The sequence below is a fragment of the Lygodium microphyllum genome, chromosome 5 (genome assembly GCF_053477565.2).
Source record: "Lygodium microphyllum isolate KBCC chromosome 5, Lygodium_microphyllum_v1.1.10, whole genome shotgun sequence".
Lineage (NCBI taxonomy): Eukaryota > Viridiplantae > Streptophyta > Polypodiopsida > Schizaeales > Lygodiaceae > Lygodium > Lygodium microphyllum.
Window position 1 is genome coordinate 39,251,082 of NC_141139.1, and position 22,986 is coordinate 39,274,067.

Genomic DNA, 22,986 nt, shown 5'->3' on the forward strand with positions numbered 1-22,986 from the left:
ACTCCAAGCAAGCACATAGTGTTGGTGGCTACTTTATAAGAAGTTGATTTGAATCCATGGTGAAGCACCTTCGTAATTCAAAATATCAACACCTAGGTGGCAATCAAGATAGGAGAGGGACTTGATAATTGCTTCTAAGAGTGATTAGGCAGTGAGTTGCAAGGCATGAACCCTAGCTCAATGTTTTGAAGCTAGACTTGAGGCAAGGGGACCATCTTTAGAGACTTTTATGTAGTGTGTAAGGAGCCATGTACTGTCAGTATAAACAACCATCCTATGTTGTTGACAAAAGATAGTCCACAATGCATGCAAAAGTAGGCAGCCATGTCATGGCCCACATATATATATATATATAGAGAGAGAGAGAGAGAGAGAGCGAGCATGCTTTTAGTGCCCTTTATTTTAAGTATCTCAATTGTATGTCCTTGCCTTTTAGGGACCTTGACACCCAAGCATGCATTGGTGTAGCACATAGATCTTGAGCTCTTACTCAACACAAAAGATTTAAAACTCCTTTTTAGGCAACCTTACAAGAGTTTGAGAGCTCTTCTCAATGGTACTTAGATCTGCTTTTCCTTGCCTTTATGTGTAGATAATTTGAAAGGAAAATTCAATATTTGCCCTACTCTCTCGCAAACATGTATTATGTTGTTGTGGAAAATAACGAGAGGATGTTGCATTATCATTTTACAAGCATCCTAATGGCGCGGGTCCTAGTGTAGAGCGCTACTAATATCAAAGATAGGACGTGATAAACCGACACTATATAAATCTCCAAGTAAATTCTAAACTTTTGATTATTGTTTTTCGACAGATATTGTTTATTTGTTTAGTTTTGGTTCGGATTGAATGGTTTTCTGCAATGAAGGGTCGGAGAGAGGCTCGGAGATTTGTTTCAATTCTCAAGTGGTGTAGATTATTCAAACATCCTTAAGGCTACCTTTCCTTCCATCGAAGACTCTCTGCAAGTTTATAATTGATAATATTTACACCTCTATCATGAGTCACGACATGTGGGAGAGACGGACTTGCTTTTTTCAATGCACAAATACAAATTTCAGCCAGGCCACGTATACGTATAAATGGCGCAAACCATCGAGTGCGTGTTTGCAATTATGCATATTTAACACCCATCACCAACTGTCAGTAAAAAGAGTTGGTTCTGTATACAAGATGTAATGGTGTCACTTGCGTACAAGATGCCTCTCCTTAAAATGACGGCATCTGGAAATCAACCTTTGAGCTGCCTTCCTCACAGGAAAAAGTTAAATGGAGGTATCGTTATCTGTTCTTTCTCCTGCTGTCTGAAGGCGCTTATTCTTATGTGCAATTGCTGCCATATCCTAAGTTTATGCTGCTGTGATACTTCAGTTCCCATGAATATTATCAAGGTGACTAAGTTCCTTTTGCTAAAGAAAAATGTGATATATAGAATGCCCACCAATGGGATGATAATGTACAATGTATGCTCCACCTCCGGGATCAGTTAGACAAGGAAAGGTTTCCTGACACCCTTGCGGGTCCGCTTCCTCTTTGGGCTGGCTTCCAGCAGTGATCTGGCTTCAAGAAGAGTGAAATCTTCTTCACATGTCAGAATCTGAGCAGCCTCTGGGTTTCGGAGGAGCAATTTCGCAACAAGATAACCTGCAATGGACCAAGTTTGATAGAGCCGAGCCTGTTTGCCAATGAACTTGCCTGTTTTAAGATCATAATATTCTGGCCATCTATCCTTTGAGATCCTTGCTTCTGCTACTTCTATTGCCCTCTTTGCTATTTCTGGCCTTTTCATCTTTATACAAGCAACAGCGAGCTGCACCAACACATGCAATAATCAGTAAAATTCTTCTTGGACTTGAGCTGGGATGTGAAGTGTCAATTTTTTCTCACCTGCCATAGAAGAGTGGGCCAAGAACCTCCATTGTGATATGACCAGGGCCTGGCAATCATCATACAGAATACATTAGCACAGATTAAACCCAACCAATGCATGTGTTGGAACGAGCAGGTTGGTGCAAAGCTAGATCAGTAAATTTTACATCCAGCCTGTCAGAGCTGCCAGTATTGCATAAACAAAACACACTTACAATGGTTTTATTTTATTAATGCAGATAGGAAGCGAACTTCAAAGCAATAAACAATCAAACATAATAGACAAACAAATCATGGCCAAGCTGATGAAGCTCAATACTAGTAAGGGACTACTAGTGCATGGCAAAAATTGCAGATTCTTGCCAATGCACTAAAATGTGAAGAACAAGTTGAGTAACGGAGTACCGATCCTTGTTAATGCAATCAAAGGGAGTAGTATATATGTATACACACACGTGCATGAGTGTGATCCTTGTTAATGCAATCAAAGGGAGTAGTATACATGTACACACACATGTGCATGAGTGCGTGTGTGCACACATGCGCGCATGTGTGGACGAACCAAAATTAAGAGCCTCAATTTAACACAAAATTATCATGCATTTCAGCCTACTGAAGCTCCATAAAAACAACCCCAAAAAGAATTATTCATGGAAAATGCATTATGCCTTTATTTTGGCAGTAGGATAAATGCCCCAAAAATCTGTATATAAGGACGTGGTGTGGGCATCCACCCTTAAACCTTATTCTCACATTGTACCAGCCTTCCATCACCTTCACAATCATCATTCTTTCTCTCCACCAGCTGCCTCTCTCCTCATCTAGAGCTGCTGCCCCGACCCCTAGAGCTTCAGCCTCAGCCCCCTAAACCCCTGCCCATCTACTAGTGGTTCTGCCCCTGCTGTCAGTGCTGCCCGCAGCCTTTAGCTAATTCTGCCCTGCTGCTGTACATATCAGACAGCTGCACTTTCACCTCCTGATGTCACCTACAGTCTGCCACACAGTACTCCTGCTGCATTTTTCTCTACCTGGTGCTGCTACCAACTCTGGGATACCTCCTGGACTCTCGCATTTTCAGCCAGCTGTCCTTCCTCAAACAAGTATTGTTACATGTACTACTTTAATGGGTGATAAGTCTAATTTTTGGAACATATTACCACCCCAAGTGTCAAAGAGCAGCCAGAACACTTCTGCATTTGGTCATTCCAGCCCCAAAGACAGCTACATTTCAAAATCCAGTGTGCTGCCCTAATGTTGTCACTATTGTCTTTAAATGAATATACAATTAAAGTGCCTCTACATTAGCCCTCTACTCCAACATTGGTGGTTTGTCACACTTTAGATTCATTTGAGGACGACAACACCCTCTGGCACTCCCCCTCAGCCTGCTCCCAAGAGAGAGTCTCAGAGTGGTCATTGGACGGTCTCCGCTCCATTAGCCCAGATGTGTAGTCATTGTGCAATTGTCTCATAGAGAATGAAAGATAATGAGAGAACTAATTGATGCACAATGATACTCAATCACAAATGAAAGCCAATGTATTAATGGATGAATGATGAGTGTTGGGTATGGAGCTCGCGCACATGACCAGCAGGCTATGGTGGATGGAACTCGATGGAGAGAGAGAGAGAGAGAGAGAGAGAGAGAGAGAGAGAGAAAACTCTTGCAAGTACACACAAACTGAAAGAAAGATTGATAATGATAGTTGCGATACATGAGGTACAAGTGATGGGGCCTGAATATAAGGCTAATATGTGTAGCTGACCCTTTGACACTTATTTAATGCTAAGTGGTGAGTACAACGCTCAAACCACAAAATAATGCCAAAATTAATGTACTAGGGTTGCACAAAGTATGCTTTTTTTGAAAACCTAACCCTAAAGGGCTTAACCATCATAAGAAGCCCTAACCCTAGTATCACTAGGGTCCTTGAGCACAAGGGATAACAACTATTTAATGGAAAAATAAATACCTAGGGAGCCCAAAACATTGATTAAAGGACATCAATGTGGAGTTGGTTGCACAAATTCGTCCAAGTAGATATAGAGCAACCTATGATAGTACAGATTATGTTACATTATGAAACATTTAGATTCGAGTTCAAAGCTTGCCAAAAAGCCTAGAACTTTGGTCACGAAAGAGCTTTCGTGAGAAGAGGTCTGCCAAATTGTTTTCAATGGGTACATAAGACAACAATATATCTCGAAGTGACATCCGCTCACGAATATAATGGTAATAAACTTATATATGCTCTATGCACGCATGAACATTGGGTTTTGCACAATGGCTAAAGCACTTTGGCTGTCAATGTAGATAAGTGTCCAAGACATCTAGTGTACATGGAGATCTATAAGTAGTTTGCCAAGCCAACTACACTCCACTATGGCTATGAACGCTACTCTGTACTCAACCTTATAGTTGTAGTAAAAACTATAGTTTGCTTCTTACTAAACCAAGAAACAAGAGATGTACCCAAGAAAATACAATTACTATGAGAGACATGGGAATCTAAATGTTGAGCCCAATTACTACTTTGAACATCCAACCCAATCACTATTTGAACATCCAAAGAGAGTTAAGAATCAACCTTGTAAAAAAGACCAAGATCTTGGATGCCTTTAATATATCAAAGGGCAAATCTTGGGTGCCTTTATATCAAAAGATACACTTCACTACTTGCCAATGAAGTATTCAAGGGTGTGCATGAGTCTGCTCAACTAGGAGACGGCAAACTGAATATCTGGCCTCGTGTGACATAGATAGATCACGCATCCAACAACCATCCAATAGTAGTATCAAAGGACCCGCTACAATCATCAGAAGTAAATATGAAACTAGGCTCCAAGGGACTAGACACCAGCTTGCAATCCTCAAACTAAAAGCACTAAAAAAAATGTCCAATATACTAGGACTATGTCATGATGATGTCCCACTCAATAGTGGCAAATTGGATACCCAAGTAATAGTGAAGAAGACCAAGATTTGTCATGGAAAAGGTATACCTTTTTTGTGGCTAAATCAACCTTCCTTACTTTCACAAATCTATTTGACCACATTGCAGAGGCCCCTTTCAAAGGCTAGTTTAGCTGATCTCAAATTGACATCAAGTTCCATATTCCATCGCAATGCCATTGCTACAACAATTCATGATTCATCCTTACTAGAGGATTCAGTATCAAAATTTTCGCTCCAATAGTGAGCTTGTTAGCATAGCTTCAATGATGAATTTTGGACTTGCATATTATACAGCTTGTGTTTTCCTCTCAGATGATCTAATGTACACCATGATGAATTTTGGACTTACCCTAAGTGACCCCATGATCATGATCAAGCTTTGGGGTCAAATCCCTAATGTCATTATAAGGCTATTCTGGAAGCCAAGATGCAATAAATGAGTATGGATGCAAGCACACCAAGTCCATAGAGCCTACTTTAAACTATAGTACATACAAAGCCTTCCTAGAATGTGTCTACATCCCATAAGCCAAACCCTAATTTGAAAGGATTCACTCATCTATAACAAGAGCCAGCCTGTCCACTTAGTCCATCTCGAATTTTCAGATTCTCCTTCGCCTTGCACCTACATCACCTTAAACTTCCCCCTAGGATCCAACTTACATAGAAGACACAACGCAAGCCATACTCACAATGAAAGGGACTGGACATCAAACTCACCTCCTAGCCATAGAGCCAAACAGGCTCACCCCCGAGCCTAGGAGCTAGTAGCACTTCCGACCACGATCACATCCCAAGGGTCGGCATTCCCATACCACCAACCCACACCATCCTGGTGTATGCAAGCCAAGAGTCCGAAGAGTGGTGATCACACAATGAATGTGCACAATAGGGCCTTCAATGAATGATCACACCATCCTGGTGTATGCAAGCCAAGAGTCCAAAGAGTGGTGATCACACAATGAATGTGCACAATAGGGCCTTCAATCCATCTAAATAGGATTCCGTTGCCCTAACCCTAAAGTGGCCTTAGTGCATTTGCACTAAGTCACTTTTGAATGATTGTTCTCCTCAATATCCTCAGGGATAAAGAGATGAAAATGACTCTTCAATGAACGTAACGACTCCCAAGTAGCCTTCGCCTCCAGGTAGTTTTTGCAATAGACCAAACACTCTAATTAAACAATCCAACCGGACCATTTAGTCCAAAGGTCAAGAACCAGTTCAAGTTTGAGTGGAACATAATGAGCAATATCATCAAGTGCGGGACTTCCTCAATCGGGACAATCTATTCACCAAATCAATCGTTCTTTCAAACAACTTACATGGAACACAAGGTGAACTCGAATTTTCAAAGGTAATCACCTTATCAATCGTTCTTTCAAACAACTCGTGTGGAACACAAGGTGAACTCGGATTTTTGAAGGTAAATCAACTCATAGAACACGCATGAGAGTTGCTTATACTTTGTATTTTGCCTCAGCGAGGATTTCTTTGAGGTGTCACTAATGGGTCTTTCTAAGAATTGAAGGTGTAAGGCAAAAATCCCCAAAATTTGCAGCCACCAATGACAAAATTTTGGCAAATCGATGATAAAATTTGAAGAATTTATTTAATAAAAACCCCTAAACTCTTTTGGGGAACTGGGACTAGATTGGGTGGATTCAATGAAAAGCCCCCAATTTGTGCTTAGAAATGGCAATGTGTAAATAGGGGCTTGTTTGCTGAAAATAAATAGTAGATCTTTTCTAAATGAAACTTGGCTTCTCAGTTGACAAGAGACAGGGTGTGAGACTTTTCTATGACATGTTGTCATGGCAAGCATGATGAGTGTGAAGATATGCTAGGGTTTACACTAAGGAAACACAAAAAGTACAGCCATAACTGAAACACAAAGACTCAAACAATGGCATGCAAAACTCAAACCCTAAACACAAAAACACAAACACAAATATAAGTAAGTAAAAGTCTGAAGTGAATGAATTAATGCTATAAATGAATGAGAGAATATACAGAATCCTTAAGGATAGAGATATCCAACAGCCTATGAATCTTGTTGTGGAAGCAAGCTAAGAGAGGTGTCCATGTGTGTTGTCCATCATAGATGGATCCCGAGTGCAATAACCACCAGTCGGGAGCTAATGCTGATGGAAAAAAGTGCTGAAAACACAAAAACGACCTATTGAAGATGATGGCAATTGATCACCGACAGCAGTGGAAGACTAGGCAGCAGTTGTAGACCATGTAGCAACAATCGTTGGGGGCTAGACAGCTAGTGGAAGAGAGCTAATGATTGAAACCTGCAAGACAAGGATGGGTCTCATGAAGACATGTATTTTTGCAAGCCTCACATAACATGTGGATTAATTTTAAATCCCATGTTTAAGTAAATATTGCACATGTGAGGTGCAACTCAGGTTAGTGCAAATAAATGAGCCCGAGACCTGAGGGAATCAATGCATGTCAAAGGCAAAGTTACAATTAGTTATTCGCACAGATACTTGGTGGCATCTTGTGTCAGTTATTAGCCTAAGTCATTTATTTGGCCATAAGTGTCAATTGTTGACACTAGAGATATGTCATTTAGTGGTACTTAACACCAATGTGATGGTCAAAAATGGCACAGGGACAATCGAGAGATGAACTAGCCTAGTTGTAATCAAGGAATTACCACCCATCCAATGAAGGAAGGCTAGTTTCATGGTTCCATTGCCAGGATACCATCAAATCCTTTGAATTGGTGGGCCCGTGGAACTTGATTGCAACTTGAGATCATTGCAATCTTACTGAAATTACTCTTAGCAGTGAATTACAGCAAGCATGTCTTCACACAATGATATGAGATCGAGTGGAGAGGATGCATTACTCCTTGGTCATTCACGTGGTGAAGAGGAAAATGCAATGACGGACATTGGACATGGTTCTCAACATGGACAACAAGCTGAAAATGTGGGAAATGACCCAAATGTTGGCACTCTTATGCATCAAGAGGCTGAAGAGCTCGATGATAGCTTCAAGGATCACATGCGAACAGCAGCAAAACTCTCTGCTCAATTGGTGTTGAAACAAGAGCAAAGCTGAGAGGGATGGAAGTCGAGCAGGAGTGAGCGAGAGAGAGAGTGTGTGACAACTGAAGAGTGAGTGAGCAGAGTGAAAGTACGAATTGATTAGAGTGTACCAACAATGTGTTGGTATACAAAGAATAAAATGTATTTATACTTAGGGCACATAAAGGGTGCATTCACGTGTACAATGTGCGTATACTATACAAGGGGGTTACCGGGCCTTTATCCCAACAACCTCCCACTTAAAGGTCCGAGGTGAACCTCTAGCTAACCAACTCCCACTAGTCAAATGCAATGCTCGTACTGAGCTTTGCTTAGACTTTTAGTGAGAACAACTGCAGGATTATCTTGTGTTTTAATCTTGGTCAATGTGATTTGACCATTTTCCAGAATCTATCTGATGAAGTGATATCGCACATCTATATACTTTATGCGTGAATGATACATGGCATTCTTAGCCAAATACACAGCACTCTGACCATCACATCCCAAAACTGCAGTACCCATAGACATGCCGAGATCATTTGCAAGTCTGCTCAACCATATAGCTTCCTTAGAAGCTTCAGTAGCTGATATGTATTCAGCTTCAGTGGTACTCAATGCAACGATGTTCTGCAAGCTGGAACACCAAGAAACAGCTCCACCAGCAACTGTGAAGACATACCCACTAGTGGACCTACGAGTGTCCAAGTCACCTGCCATGTATGCATCACAGTTACCCTGCAAACTAAGTGCACCCTGCCCATAGCAAATACTTTTTCTTTGTGTACCCTTAAGGTATCGAAGAATACACTTTATAAGCTCCCAATGTGCTTTGCCAGGATTTAACATAAACTTGCTAACAACTCCCATTGCATAAGCAAAATCTAGACGCGTAGCAACCATAGCATACATAAGAGAGCCACAAGTTGATGTTGCATAAGGAACTCCCTTCATAGCATTTGCTTCCACGTCATCTTTCGGGCTGTTGGCTTTGCTAAGCTTGAGATAAGAAGGTAAAGGTAGCCCAAAAGGCTTAGCTTCAGCCATGTTAAATCTGTCCAATACCTTTCCAATGTACTTTTCTTGAGATAAAAACAGCAATTTCTGCATTCTATCTCTACGAATCTTCATGCCTAAAATATGCTCTACATTCCCCAAATCTTTCATGGAGAAGGCTGATTTTAGCTAATTTTGGAGAGCATCCAAGCTAGTCTTTCTTTTCCCAGCTAGTAACATATCATCCACATACCAAACAAGTATGATGGGGCTGTCATTTGTATCCTTTTTCATGTACAAGCAATGATATGCATGGCTGCGTGTAAACTCATGAGATAGCATAAAAGTGTCAAACTTTTTGTACCACTACCGTGGTGCTTGCTTCAGCCCATACAGACTGCGTTTTAGTTTACAAACCATTTGCTCTTTTCTAGAAACTACAAAGCCCTTGGGCTGTTTCATGTAGATTTCCTCATCAATGTCACCATGCGAGAAAGTTGTTTTTACATCCATTTGATACAGCTCTAAGTCCAATACAACAATGAGAGCAAAAAGCACACATAGAGCGGTCATCTTCACAACATGTGTGAAGACCTCTTGGAAGTCAATCCCTTCCTTCTGTGCATACCCTTTGGCAACCAGTCTTGCCTTGTACTTGGGTTTCCCATCAACTATCTTTACTTTGTATACCCATTTGTTTAGAAGTGGCTTGCTTCCCTTGGGCAATGACACAAGATCCCAAGTATCATTCGCATATAGAGATTTAATCTCTTCCTGCATAGCTAGCTCCCACTTACTGCTGAACTCACATAACTTGGCCTCTTTGTATGTAAGGCTCACCCTCATCTATAAGCATCACATAATGCAAGGAGGGGTCAAACCTATGTGGTTGCCTTCTTACGCGTGTAGACCTGCGTACCCAATGATTAACATTTTCAAGAATTGGGTCTACATCTGGAGGTATATTATTTTCAGCATTTATTGGCTGCTGTAATCCATTTTCAGCATGCTGTTTCATATTGTATAGCACCTTCATTTTCATTTCCAGTACCTACATTTTCATAATCAACAAGTCTATCTTGCTGTCCATGAACTCCTTGTGCTTCTATTTGCTGTCCATCATTATCTGGCTCAAAAATAACCAGTTGATCATCAGTTTTAGCCTATGGTACAGCACCATGAGGCTCATTTTCTGAAGTAATAGGTGGCTGCAAACTCTGAAACTTCACCTTTTTCAAATCTTCATTAGAGGCTAAAGTGCCTTTCAGCAATTTTGCCTCATTAAACACAACACTACGGCTGCTAATAATTTTCTTGGACTGAGGTAACCACACTCTGTAGCCAAATTCACCCTCATCACCATAGCCCATGAAAATGCCTTTGGTAGATTTTGGGTCAAGTTTGTTTCTCAGCTCTTCCCTAACATGCACAAAAGCATCACAGCCAAATATGCATAAATGGTCATATGAGGCCGATTTGCCAAACCAAAACTCCTCAAGGATGCCATTATTTAAGGACCTGTTTGGAGAGCGGTTGCAAATGTGAACCACGGTTTTAAGTGCCTCTCCCCAAAATGCATGAGAGAGATTAGCAGTGGACAGCATATATCACACTCTTTCACATAAAGTCCTATTATATCTTTCAGTCACCCCATTTGAAGAAGGGCCGTAAGGGGCTGTAAGCTCCCTCTTAATACCATGCAAGTCACAAAAGGACTTGAATTTAATCGATGTGAACTCACCCTCGTTATCAATTCTCAAGCATTTCAGCTTTCTACATGTCTGAGTGGTCACAAATGCATGAAAAGTTTTAAAAACAGTAAATAGTTCACTTTTCTTTTTCAACAAGTACACCCAAATTTTCTTGGAACAATCATCTATAAAGGAGACAAAATATGCAGCACCACCCAATGATTTCACAAGCATACTACACACATCAAAATGCACTAAGTCCAAGACATTGGACTTACGAGAGACATCAGAGTAAAAGGAATTTTTTATTTGCTTTCCAAATTGACACTCATTACAAAAGTCAAGTTTAGAGCCTTTTCCATCAACTCTCTTCAGAGAGGTAAGGACATCAAGTCCTTTTTGGCTCATATGGCCTAATCTCTTATGCCATAACTCCAAGTGGCTGCAAATTTCAGCAACTACAAGAAACTTGCCATTCAAGGCTTTACAGTGCAAGCAATACAAAGTGCCCTTCTTGATTCCTTTTGCAATCAGCATGGAACCCTTTTTCACTTTCCACAAACCACCACCAAACAGTGTAGTGTAGCCATGCAAGTCAAGCTGACCAACAAATAGTAAACTCTTTTTAATGCCACGCACATATCCGACATCTTTCAACACAAGCTCTTGACCATTGTCTAGAGACAAGTATACTGCGTCAATCCCATCAATGCTGCAAGCATGGTTATTTCCAAGATACACCTTTCCATAACTGCATACATTGAACATAGCAAAACACTCCAAGCAAGGAGTTACATGAAAAGAGACACCGGAGTCTACAATCCAAGTCTGAGTGACACCATCATCAATTGACAAGAGTGCATCAATCACATCAGCCTTGGTAATCTGCATATCCTGCATGTGACATACAAGGGCATCATAATCAACTGCACATAATACATCAACCTCTGTATCTGAACGCTCCTCTATGACCACACTAGAGGCCACATTGGCCTTTTCTTTGCCTTTGGTTGTCTCCAATGCATCCGTCTTTTCTTTCTTCTTTTTATCTCCTACATTTTTATTTCTCTCTTGTTCCTTCTTGTACTACTTGCAATCAGGTTTCTTGTGGCCCTTCCGACCACAGTGATAGCAAGTAATGTCACTCTTTTCCTTTCCTTTGCTCTTGCTCATGTTTCTGTGTCTTGCATTTGCATTTATCTTTTCAGCCCTACCTCTTATATTGTAAGCTGAGTTGTTGCCTTCTCCACTAGGCATACGTCTAATTTCTTCATTCAAGATAGAACCCCTCACCCCATCATATGAGAGATTGGGGTTATTGCTGAGTGAAACCACCAAGGTCTCCCAAGAGTCAGGCAATGTCATGATCAAAAAGATCGCCCTCAACTTATCATCAAAGTCCAAATTTGCATCTTTGAGCTGATTTAGAATCCCTGTAAATGCACTCAAGTGCTCAGCTGCAGGCTTTGACTCATCCAGTCGCATATTCACCAACTTGCGCATTAAATGCACCTAATTAACAGGTATGGTGATCTCATAAGTAGTTTTCAGCTTCTCCCATATTGCATAACCTGTATCTAGACCCTTAGTGTCTGTCAAAATGTCATCAGTGACACCCATCTTTATGTAAGCCACAGCCCTCTTATTTACTCTCGCCCAGTCTGCATCAGACATTAGTGCGGGTTTATCTTCCTGCAAAGCATCCTCACAATCCTTTAAGAACAAAATGCCCTGCATACGGTCTTTCCAAAGGTCAAAGCCATGACCATCAAACCGTTTGATCTCCATCAAACTCTTGATGTCTAAACTGGAAGAAGTTGCAGCCATTTTATCACAAACACAAGAGTAAATGCACTAATCTGCGTACTCGCCTCTTGATGAAATGAAGCATGTATTTACTATTGGTAATTCTCAGTTTACAGCAAACAGTTCATGTTGTTAGGTTTGGAGGAAAGGAAAATCCATCTTCTTCACCTAATCCAGCAAAGCATTCTTGAGCACTCCTCGCTTGCCCAAGATCTTGAGCAACTATTTCATACAACAATGATCTTCATCTACCCCTTGTACCTCTTCATAATTTGTCGTCAACACCCTAGCCACATGGCTCTTCTTTAATAGGGTTTCCTATTACCATATTTATTGCATTTTTTTTAAATTCATGAAACCTAGGTCCCATTCTTTTGGGCTACTCAAAAGAAGGGATCCATGGTCTCTACAATCCTGGTAAGCCCATGGGCAAACCATCATGGTACCCTTAGTCTCATGCCTTGGCCTCTTTGGGATGGGACCTTCTGGGTACACGGGCTAGTGTTATACTCTCCCTTCCCTTGGGTACCTTTTTGGACCTAAGAGAGGGTGTTGAACAACCAAAATTAAAGGCCTCGATTAACACAAAGCATTTCAGCCTAATTTAACTCCACAAAAAGGGCCCCAAAAAAGTACTCAAAATGACACTTTATTTTGGCCATAGGACAAATGCTCAAAATCCCCTACATAAGGACATGTGGGCATTCATCCTTATCCCTTATTCACTCCTTCCATCACCTTCATCATCATTATTCTTCCTCTCCAACTGCTGCCCCTCTCATCTTCTGGAGCTGCGACCCTACCTTTGGCGCTGCCACCCATCTGCTAGTGGTTCCATTTCTGCTGCCACCAGCCTCCAGCTGATTCCACCTTGGTGCTGTACACATCAGGTAACTGCTTTTTCACCACCTCCTACTGTTGCCTGCATTAGCCTGCCATGTGGCACTCTTATTGCCTTTTTCTTTGCTGGTGCTGCTGCCAACTGTGGCACACCCCCTAGATTGCTACATTTTCAGCTGACTGTCCTTCCTCAAACAAAAACTACTACCAGGCTGGACATTCCAGCCCTACGAACTGCTGTGTTTTGAATCTGTTCACGGAGGATGTTACTCTCCAACTCTCTCCCTCAGCCGGCTCTGATGAGTTTGAGTGGTTGTTAGCCAGCCTCCGCTCCTTGACCTCCCACATCCGTATTTCATCCATGATCCTTTTCATCCTTAATTCATTACTGCATTCATTCATTCGTCATATTCTTCTACTCCCTTTGTGTTGTAGTTGGTTCAAAGTGTGTGGTGCACTACTCATGTTCACACACTCTTTAAGTGTTTTTCTGCAAAGTTCAAACCCTCATATATCTTCTCTGTGTGTGTGTGTGTGTGTGTGTGTGTGTGTGTGAGAGAAATTGTCACTAAAATCTCTCTTTTTTTATTCATTAAATCTCTCTCTCTCTCTCTCTCTCTCTCTCTCTCTCTCTCTCTCTCTCTCTCTCTCTGTGTGCGTGCGTGCATGTGTGTGCACGCACACACGCACATGTGTGTGTAGACATGAGAGGTGCACATAGAAAACATACAGATTTTGAGAGGAAGCTTACGTGTTCTTGGGGTCACTTCCAGTAATGATCCTCCATTCTTCACCCTCAAGTGCAGGATAGCATATTTTTAAAGGCATTCGTCCCACCAGATCTGACCACTTGACCTCAATCAAGTCCAAAATAGCATCAGATTGCTCCGGAGTAGCCAAGGACCCAACTATTGACCATAAATTTCCCAATGAAAAGAACCTGAAATCCATGTGTGCAGGCTGTAAATTACCTATAAGGTATCCACCACGGTCAGGCATCCATTCTACCAGCCAAGGAGATATCTGATCTGGATAAATATTGAACTTATTCACTGCATCATATGAGTATTCTTCTGTCTTGTACCGATAAATCTCATTAAGCTTCTTCATGTCAACCCAATAATACTCTCTAATGTGGAACGATAAAGCAATCAACCTATTAATCATGGCAGTAATCAGATTCAAAGAACCATCTTCGGGTGTAAGCATCTCACGTGCACAGCGCAGGGCTGAATAGAACAAGGCCTGCAAACCATTTCATTCCATAAAAAATCAGCAGGTTAAGATGTTTTGCATAATGTTTTCAATAACCTACTCTTATTGACTCACTTGAATTTCCAAAGGATGACCATGAATTCCCATCCTGCGGTCAATCATGCATGACCCATCAGTTACCAATAGAGTTGGAAACATATCAAAACCATCAGCTAGGCACAACTTAAGTATCATTTTCATGCCAGTTTGTACATCCACCCGTTCTTGCAGGGAAAGATCACCAGTACACTTTCCATAAGCTCTTAACAGGATAATCCACCAAAGCCCTGAACCAAATGTCAGATTGCGTGTTGGCAGTCAAATGCTTACATGACACAGCACTTCACCAAGTTCATTGAAAATAAGAAGGACAATTAACATTACTGACATTGATATGATTCGCAAATCAGGTAAATTTTCAAGGTCATCACATGGAAAAAGCTTTACCAGAATCAACAGGGGCAACTCGACCTATTGCAGCCTCCCCAAAATCTGGGTCCAATGTTTCTTCCATTATATTTTCATCGCCATCACGAGGAATAAGGCCAACTTTGAAACTGGCAGGCATAAGGCCTTGTCCAGGACTATAACAGTCTACTGTTTTCTCCCAACTCTACAGATTGGAAGTAAAATGATAAGGACATACATAATCAATGTCATCTGCAATAAGTTAAAGCTCTGCTTATGAAAGTGTTGAAAAATGTTTGATTAGATAAGAGCATACTGGATGAAGGCTGCGACAGTTTCTTAACACATCAGATGATCATACATCCTATTATGGAGAAACATAAACAAAGACATCTGCAATGCAAATTTACTAACAGATGAAAGTGAACTGAAATGTTAAAGAAGTGCACTGGCTGCAGCCCAGAATAATTAGTTAAAGCCATCAGATTATATCCCAAAGTCAATGCATTCAAATGTGAACAACACTAAGAAACCTTGCAAGCTTCAACAAGCATGATTTACTTAAATAATGCAAAAAGACTTTGCAGAATCAAAGACTGATCTGAGATCTGTATTTCAGATGCCAGATATGGGGTTGCTGCGCTTTTATTTGGGCATTCGATTTATGCAAAATGCAAAGGGCATTTTTATGCAGCATTGTAAGTATGCACAAAGATTGTCAGAGGGTTCAAGTTGTAGGATTGCACACCTATCATGACTCTTACAGACCTACAGCAAAAACTATCTATGCATGATGGCAGTGAACTGTTTGATGCCCCCATTATTAACAGATTGTGGGGTTCCTTATGTATTTATGGAGACCTGCCCCCATATGGAGCTGCACACAAAAACTCAACACCCCTCTCAGCAATGTCAGGAATAAGAACCTGCATGAGCTGAGAGATGGAAATGAAAATACACAAAGAAATGATAGATACAATGGTAGATGAGAACATTATTCCAATTTTGATGGGGGTGGTGGTGTGTGTGGATAGTGCTTTTAAATGGGAAGGGAGGAGCCCTAAATCCATCAACCCTCCCACCACCCCCGACCTTTTTTTCTCTTCTTCTTTAGTATCCCTCATCTCCACTGCCCCCTCCCTCTATTCAATCTCCCTCTTCCACACACATTTGATTTGGGCAGCAGAAGTAGTAACATGCAATGATTTGGTTGAGGATAGCACGACAGTGATAAACAGCCTTTAAAGATTTTCACCTAAGGAAAATACTTTTAATCAGGTCTACGGGTGCATTCACATTTAGCAACTCAATGACCCAAGATCGACTGATACTACGACAGCAATCCTCGATGTCCAAGGATGTAACACTTGCCTCTCTAGGAATGATTGCCATCCTTAGCAATATTCTGATGGCTGGCCATGTTTTTAAGATAGATCATCCTCTACTAATGTAGACTATAAAATTCATTTGGTCTCTTTTCACTTTGATGGTTGTTTGTATGTGGTTAAGAGTATCCACCCTTTGAGACCATGGACTCTAATGTAAATATCATATCAACAATGGGATTCATCAAGTGTACTTTTTATCCAAATATTGTAACTTACTAATGTTTTATTGATAAGTGTACTTTTTATTCAAATGTTGTAACTTATTTATGGGTTAGTGATCAAGTTCAATTATCTTCTTTACAATGAAACTTCCACTAATAATAATGTTGATAATTCTACTTCTACTCTCAATACTTATGTGAATCTATAATGGCATGAGTTCAATGATGTTTTTTTGTCTAAGTTACTTGATAGAATCCCTGTATCTTGTGGAACATTAGAAAATAGGATAGAGATTGCTTGATAGACATCCAGTCTCTCAGTAACTCTACAGGTTTAGCCCAAAAGAGGAGGACAAGATAGCTAGGTAGTTGCATGGTTATCTTACTAAAGGTTTTATTGAGCCAAGTAAGGCCCCATGTGATGCACCCGTCCTTCTTGCCAAAAAGGATGGCATAATGCGCTTTTTAGTAAGCTACAAAGGTCCCAATAAAGTGACCATCAAGAACAAAATATCCATCAGCCAAGATGGATGATTGTATCGATCAACCCTATGATGCAAAATACTTCACCAAAGTCAATCCAAGGTCCACATACCATCAAACATAGATAGCTACTTAGTACAGCTTTTTAACAAACATGGAACAATTTCTTTCGTCCATAGTTGGGAAAGTAAATATTTGTCTTTCTAAATGACATACTCATTTATGGAAGTTATAAACATCTCAATCACTTGTGCTACTGTGCATCATCTTACATCTCTTGAGACGAGCACTTGATTGTGAAGCTATCCAAGTACGAGATTTGCATGGAGGTTCTATAATTTGGGCATATCATCTCTCAATTAACCTGTGCTTCAAATCATTGGTAGGTGAAATTGTTTTGGGTTTCATTGGTTCCTTTCATAGGTCCATTAAGGACCATCCTAAAATTGTCAAACCTTCATCCATTTGCTCAAGGATATCCAAAGCAAGAAGAAGCACATTAGTCCATCCACTATCTATGTGAGCTCGATCTATTTTAAAACATTAAAATAGCTGGTCACAACTACACCAATATTGAAAATCATTGATCCAAAGTAACCTTACGAAGTTCATATGGATGCTAGTGACTGCACCATAGAAACTCTCTTATACCAAGATGGCCAACCCATTGCAAGCTCACCAATACCTAGATGCGTTACACCAAACAAGGGAGAATTGTTAGTGGCTGGTGGTCATCCATGTGTTTGAATTATGGCATCATTACTAACTACCACTTGTTAAAATTCCTTTCTAGCTAGACTGATCTTCATCGCCACAAGGGGAGATGGACAAAGCTTGTGTAGGAGTTTAATTTTAAATGTTATTGCTAGAAGGGCACAACCAATAGGTTGTCCAAGCCCTTAAACAAATCCTTGAAGTGAATGCTTTGTCCATTGCAAAAATCCATAGTAACAGGGGATGGCCATTTTCTAGCTTCCCACCTCAATCCCATCCCGTTCCCATACCGTCTCAGTCCTATCCCCATGTTAGAGGCCCCTCTCATGGTAACAAGGGACTGCAATTCTTGTCCCCATTCCCGTGTTCGTCCCCATCCCCAAAACCCATCCCATGATACTATGCAAAAATCCCAATTGATTTCTTTCTTTTTGAAGGGGGGTCACCAATCAAATTCTCACTTTGGTAGGATCTAGCAATTAGTCCAAGACAGAACTAGTAGCTCGAGAAGCTTTGGCAGTCAAGACATCAAAGCTAGCTACAAAGACAAAGATGGTGGAATGTATCCCATTAAAAATTGTTTACAACTTCAATGAGGCAAACTATGTGTGTCCGCTGATGATGATATCTACAAGAAAATTTAAGCACTGGACACTCTTGCAGGCACCAAATTTTGCCCTTGGTTAGCTAGTGTTTCTATTACCTGTGTATGAAAACTTTAGTCAAGTCTTATGTGCACAAGTTCTCACAATGTCATCTTAATAAAGTACCATGACGCAAGTGTGCCCTAGTATCCTACTAGCCTCATGCTTGGGGGTGAGCCAATTTGGTTGTATGGTTGGAAGGTGAGTCTAATGTCCATTCCCCATGGTTTACATGCATGGGCATGCTGCATGGCTTGAGTTGTATATTGTGTGCAAGTTGGATTCTAGGGGCTTGTTTCAAATCAAGTCAAAAGTGAGAGAATCGATCAAAGACTAACACAATCATGATGTGGATCAACATACAAATCATAACTAGACTCCCTCCCATCCCCCATCTCTTAATGAACCCCTTTCCCCTACTACTGAGACATTTCACTCTTCTCACATCCCAAATGCAAGTGCTCTTCCTACACAATCTCTCCCCTAACCAAAAGCTTGATATGACAAATTACACCATCTAGTTATGCAAGATCAAGGGTACCCTCGACACAATTGACCTATGAGATTTTGTTTGTCCCTCATCCCCGAGCTATTGTGGATCCTTGTTCAAGTACCTCCAACTCAACAACCCTCTCAATTCTTGTGCATGATTCTCCCTTTTCTCGAAGTGTAGCGACTCAGTTCTTGTGCATATAAGACGTATATATCCACACTGCCTCCAAAGTCTAGACCAAGTTATCTGCCCTATACCAGGTCAAGGTATTTGCACATTAGATGACCCACAAGATGAGGCCACAACTACTATATGTCACTAATGACCCCACCATAAAGACCCATTAGGAATTCCTCAACATCTTCCCATTGCCTTACCCATCAGGCTACCATCTATCCCACAAGTTCCTTCTCATCCCCCACCGTCTCCTCTAGTGGTTCCTTCAAACCCCCTATCCCTTTGAGAGAGCAATACAAATATCATTGATATAGATGTCAATTCCATGGCCCTCATAATAATTTCAAAGGGGGATTCCCAAGATCGTGAGGAGCTCTTTCAAGCTTCTCATCTTCACATGGATTTTACATCATGCAATGGCTACTTTTCCTCTTCTTCGAGCCACCCTGCCTTGCTACTAGCATTCCTGTGCTAAGCCCTTTGGTCCCTGATGTCCATCTCTATCACGAGTGCTTCAGCACCTTTGATAGCTTCATCTGGTTACAAGCATGACTTGCCCACCCATTTTTTTATTGGAAACATTTGTGTGACTCATTCAAGACCTTCCTAGTCCCATAGGAATGTCCTTGCACCCGTTTCTTCTCCTCATCTGGAGATAGCATCATGCTACTCAGCTGGTTTTCTTCAATGGACATACATGAACATTGGCATGTTCCCATCTTCCATCCAATTCTCTGCTTCTTTGGCCTTCAGCCACACCTAGCATCTAAGAGGGGATGTTAGCAGACATGTCTTTGTCTTAGGGCTCTGACACACTGACTGCCAGTCTTTCTCCATTGACGGTAACCTTCATCACAGGCACATGAAGTGGAGATTAGGGTTTCTCTGTCTTGTTCATGGCAGTCTCAGCCTTTTCCAGAACAGTCTTCATCCTTCATGGCTTCCTTATACAGCAGAGAACTTGTTGCCACTATTCATGCATGCCGGGCAGGCCACTTTCTACTGCTGAACAGACAATCCTGGGCCACTTTTCATGGGCAGGCAGAACACAGTTGCAGCATTTAGACCAGGTAACCACTTTTGGAACTGTTGGCTGATTTCTTGGAGCAGGTCAACAGCATATTGGTCCAGTCAGTCAGTTTAGGCCTGCTTTCACTATTTTAGGGGCTGGCCCTCTTTTGTGCCACTATTGCATGCAGATTCCCCCTCCTTCCCTGCTATCGCGGTCATCTCCAGCCAGCAGTCTTCTCTCTCCTCTCTCCTCAGTCAGAGTTCTCCATCTCCTGCCCTTCAGAATTTGGTTCCCTCACTGACATGCCAAGGAACATGTGCAGGGGCTGTTATGTGAGCATTCTTTCCTATTCGTTTCATTCAGATTGAAATTCGGTTTCCTTCATCATCTTTTGGGTTTTCTTCTCTCTATGTTCCTTTCACTACTTCTGTATTGCACATTCACAAAGTAAACTTCTGCATTTCAGCCAATGGCTTGCTGTTGCAAAATAGCAATCTATGTTTTGACTTCCAGACCTATTTGGAGCTAAATCAATGTTTTTAAAAACAATTTCAATTTTACTTTAATAAAAAGTAAATTTACTATACAAAATACCATCCAGCAATGCAAATGTTCAGGTTAGATACAGTCCCCCAGCAAAAAGACATGTTCCAATATCATTTCCCGAAAAGCAAATTTTCTCTTCGCATACACTATTTTGCCACAGTCCCTTCCACAGACTCTACTTTACACAAACATTATAAATGCCACAAAGCAGCCAAAAATTCGCTAGAAACAATCACATACTTGGCATAAACAGCCCTATTTTCTTGGAAACCCAAAGTACGAAGACAACTCACTCCCTTGCTCTCTTGTTTGAGTACCTGTAATTGAAGAGTGTGGAGGATAAAATTTCTCACAATTTCTGGTTCCCCTTTCAGCAGGAAAGCAATGGCTGATGGTATAAAATCCCGGATAAAAACTTGATCATAGTTCAATGGGGTAGGATCTGATGGATCATTAGCTGCAATAGTTCCAACTGCGTTTCCACAATAAAAAACTGTCGCATTTCTGAGAAGATCCCATGCCTCTTTTTCTAAGGCGCTCTCTTCAAAACTGAGCTCCTTGGCAGCTCCAGCAAATGTTGCAGTATTTGTATGTACCTGCTGACTTGGACTTCCATTTTGTGCATGACCTGGCTTATTAGATGAATCTTTTTGGCTTGAAGCAGGGACTGAATCAGATGATGGTTGAGTGTACATGTCAGCTTGCAACTTCTCAACCACAGAAGCCACTGCTGAAATGTTTTCCCTCTCCTGGATGCAATCAGTACTTTCAGACTTCCAATCTGAAGTCCTTGTAAATACATCTTCATGCTGGCAATGTACTGTAGGACACTTCCTTGTGCCCAGGTAAGATTTGTCTGCAGGAAGAACCTTTGGTAGATATAAGCGAGATGGCCAAATTCCAGATCTCACACAGGATACTCGCAGATCATTTGGTTTACGAATCTCTGAACACGAAGAACAAGGAAGATGAGACACTATGCGGGAATTGTGATGCAGTCGCCAACTCCCATTTTCCTTAGAACAAGAAGAGCATGCCAATGATGAAAATTGACGAGCTGTCAGATGGAAAAGACTCATACACATCTTTGACTGCTTCTGTCTCGACAACATGATATGCTTTGGAACATAGAACGTGGAGCCAATGGGAGGCACAAATCCCTTTGATGCAGTGATGTGAGTCATGAATGGAACTGAAAATCGAATCGCCACTTCCAAAATTATGAAGGTACGACCAATAAGTGCTGTAAGATAGCTAAACTAAAGATCGCATGGACTAATTACACCAAGATAGCTGGTAACACAGAGATTCGGTTTCCTACTGGCAAAAACGGCTGCCTTGTTTGTTCCTCCGAAGCACTGAGGATATAATGGCACTAAACGGAGTAAATCACATGCCAATTACCGATGGCTATTTCACCTGTACACAAAATACGAAAAGATTACTCTAGCAGAAAAGAATTTCCGGTGCAAATCTGATAAGACGTTACAATTTGTGCTACAGCTTCAATTTCAAGTGCAAATCTGTTACAAAAGTGCAAAAGCTTAGTAATGCTGGAACCGAACAGCAATAATATGGAAGGGAATGCAGTCAGGATGTCAAACCTTGTACAGGAATTGAGGAAGAAGGCACCAGTTTTCATGGCTTGAGTTGTCCTTCGCATCGTTAAGCAAGCAAAAAGGATGTTAGGGCAGCTGATGCAAACAAATACTCAAGGTAAGCCGCATCCCGTCCGGTAGCAATGAGAAGCCATATCTGTCTGTCTTTCTTCAGCTGTTATGAGGTAAGCCGAACGATTTCGTTGTTCGGTAATTATATCCAACCAAGCAAGCAAACAAACAAACAAGCGTTTTTTCTTCGCCTTCTGTTTTCCTTGCAAGAGATTGGTCGCTTTGGACAACCAATAGTTTTTGCATTTGCGTGCGTGGCATTTCTTTTCTTGTTAGATAGGTACTCTATCTAACAATAGTTTATGTGGACATTGTTCCCATGGGCATTGGGCCCCCTCCATAGCTCACAAGGGCACTACTATTGTCATGGTTGATGTGCACATCGACTTAACTTGAGTTCATCTTGTGGCAAGAATGTCATGGGTGATGTGCACTTGTTGGCAAAACGATAAATTTTGAGTTAACTTGAGCTCATCTGATGGACTTAACAATTCTCTCTTCCTCTCTCAATGTAATCTCTGGGCTGCCTATAAGCAAGACTATAGAGTCCTATAGGGAATGCTATAGAGTTTGTTCTTGGAGTTTTAGTCTTTTCTTTAAGTGCAACTTATTTTTTGAGTGAAGAATTGAAATTGATCTTCTTTGCTTTCTTTTTCTTCATTTTTTTCTTTCTACTCTTTTTCTTCAAATGCAAATAGACATATGACATTTTAAAATATCAAAAGGAATACAACATGCAAGATAGAAGAATTTGAACCAATACTCTCGTTATTTTGGCCAAATCCCCCTCTTTGATCTTACCCAACTTATATATTATCCCCTAAAATCATT

The 22,986-nt window shown here is 41.0% G+C and overlaps 1 protein-coding gene across 2 annotated transcripts; it reads right to left on the bottom strand.

Moving 5' to 3' along the window:
* Positions 1 to 983: 983 nt before the first annotated feature.
* Positions 984 to 22,371, bottom strand: LOC148035712 (neutral/alkaline invertase 3, chloroplastic-like). 2 transcript variants are annotated; one of them, XM_087677716.1, is made up of 8 exons: positions 22,090 to 22,367; positions 21,567 to 21,904; positions 20,803 to 21,431; positions 14,907 to 15,072; positions 14,535 to 14,746; positions 13,957 to 14,450; positions 1,888 to 1,936; positions 988 to 1,810 (listed from the first exon to the last, which is right to left on the bottom strand). In XM_087677716.1, the coding sequence occupies exons 3-8, from the start codon at positions 21,178 to 21,180 to the stop codon at positions 1,487 to 1,489; spliced, it is 1,623 nt and encodes a 540-aa protein (XP_087533842.1). In that variant the 5' UTR covers positions 21,181 to 21,431; positions 21,567 to 21,904; positions 22,090 to 22,367; the 3' UTR covers positions 988 to 1,486. The 2 variants fall into 2 exon arrangements, with proteins under 2 accessions (XP_087533841.1, XP_087533842.1); XM_087677715.1 differs by having other exon boundaries at positions 984 to 1,810; positions 20,803 to 21,904; positions 22,090 to 22,371.
* Positions 22,372 to 22,986: the final 615 nt, after the last annotated feature.

Coding starts and splice junctions, on each gene's coding strand:
- LOC148035712 (XM_087677715.1), bottom strand. CDS start 21,669: ATGACTCACATCACTGCATCAAAGGGATTTGTGCCTCCCATTGGCTCC. Junction 14,747..14,906: donor AGTTGCCCCTGTTGATTCTG/GTAAAGCTTTTT, acceptor CATTTGGTTCAG/GGCTTTGGTGGATTATCCTG. Junction 14,451..14,534: donor GTCATCCTTTGGAAATTCAA/GTGAGTCAATAA, acceptor AATGGTTTGCAG/GCCTTGTTCTATTCAGCCCT.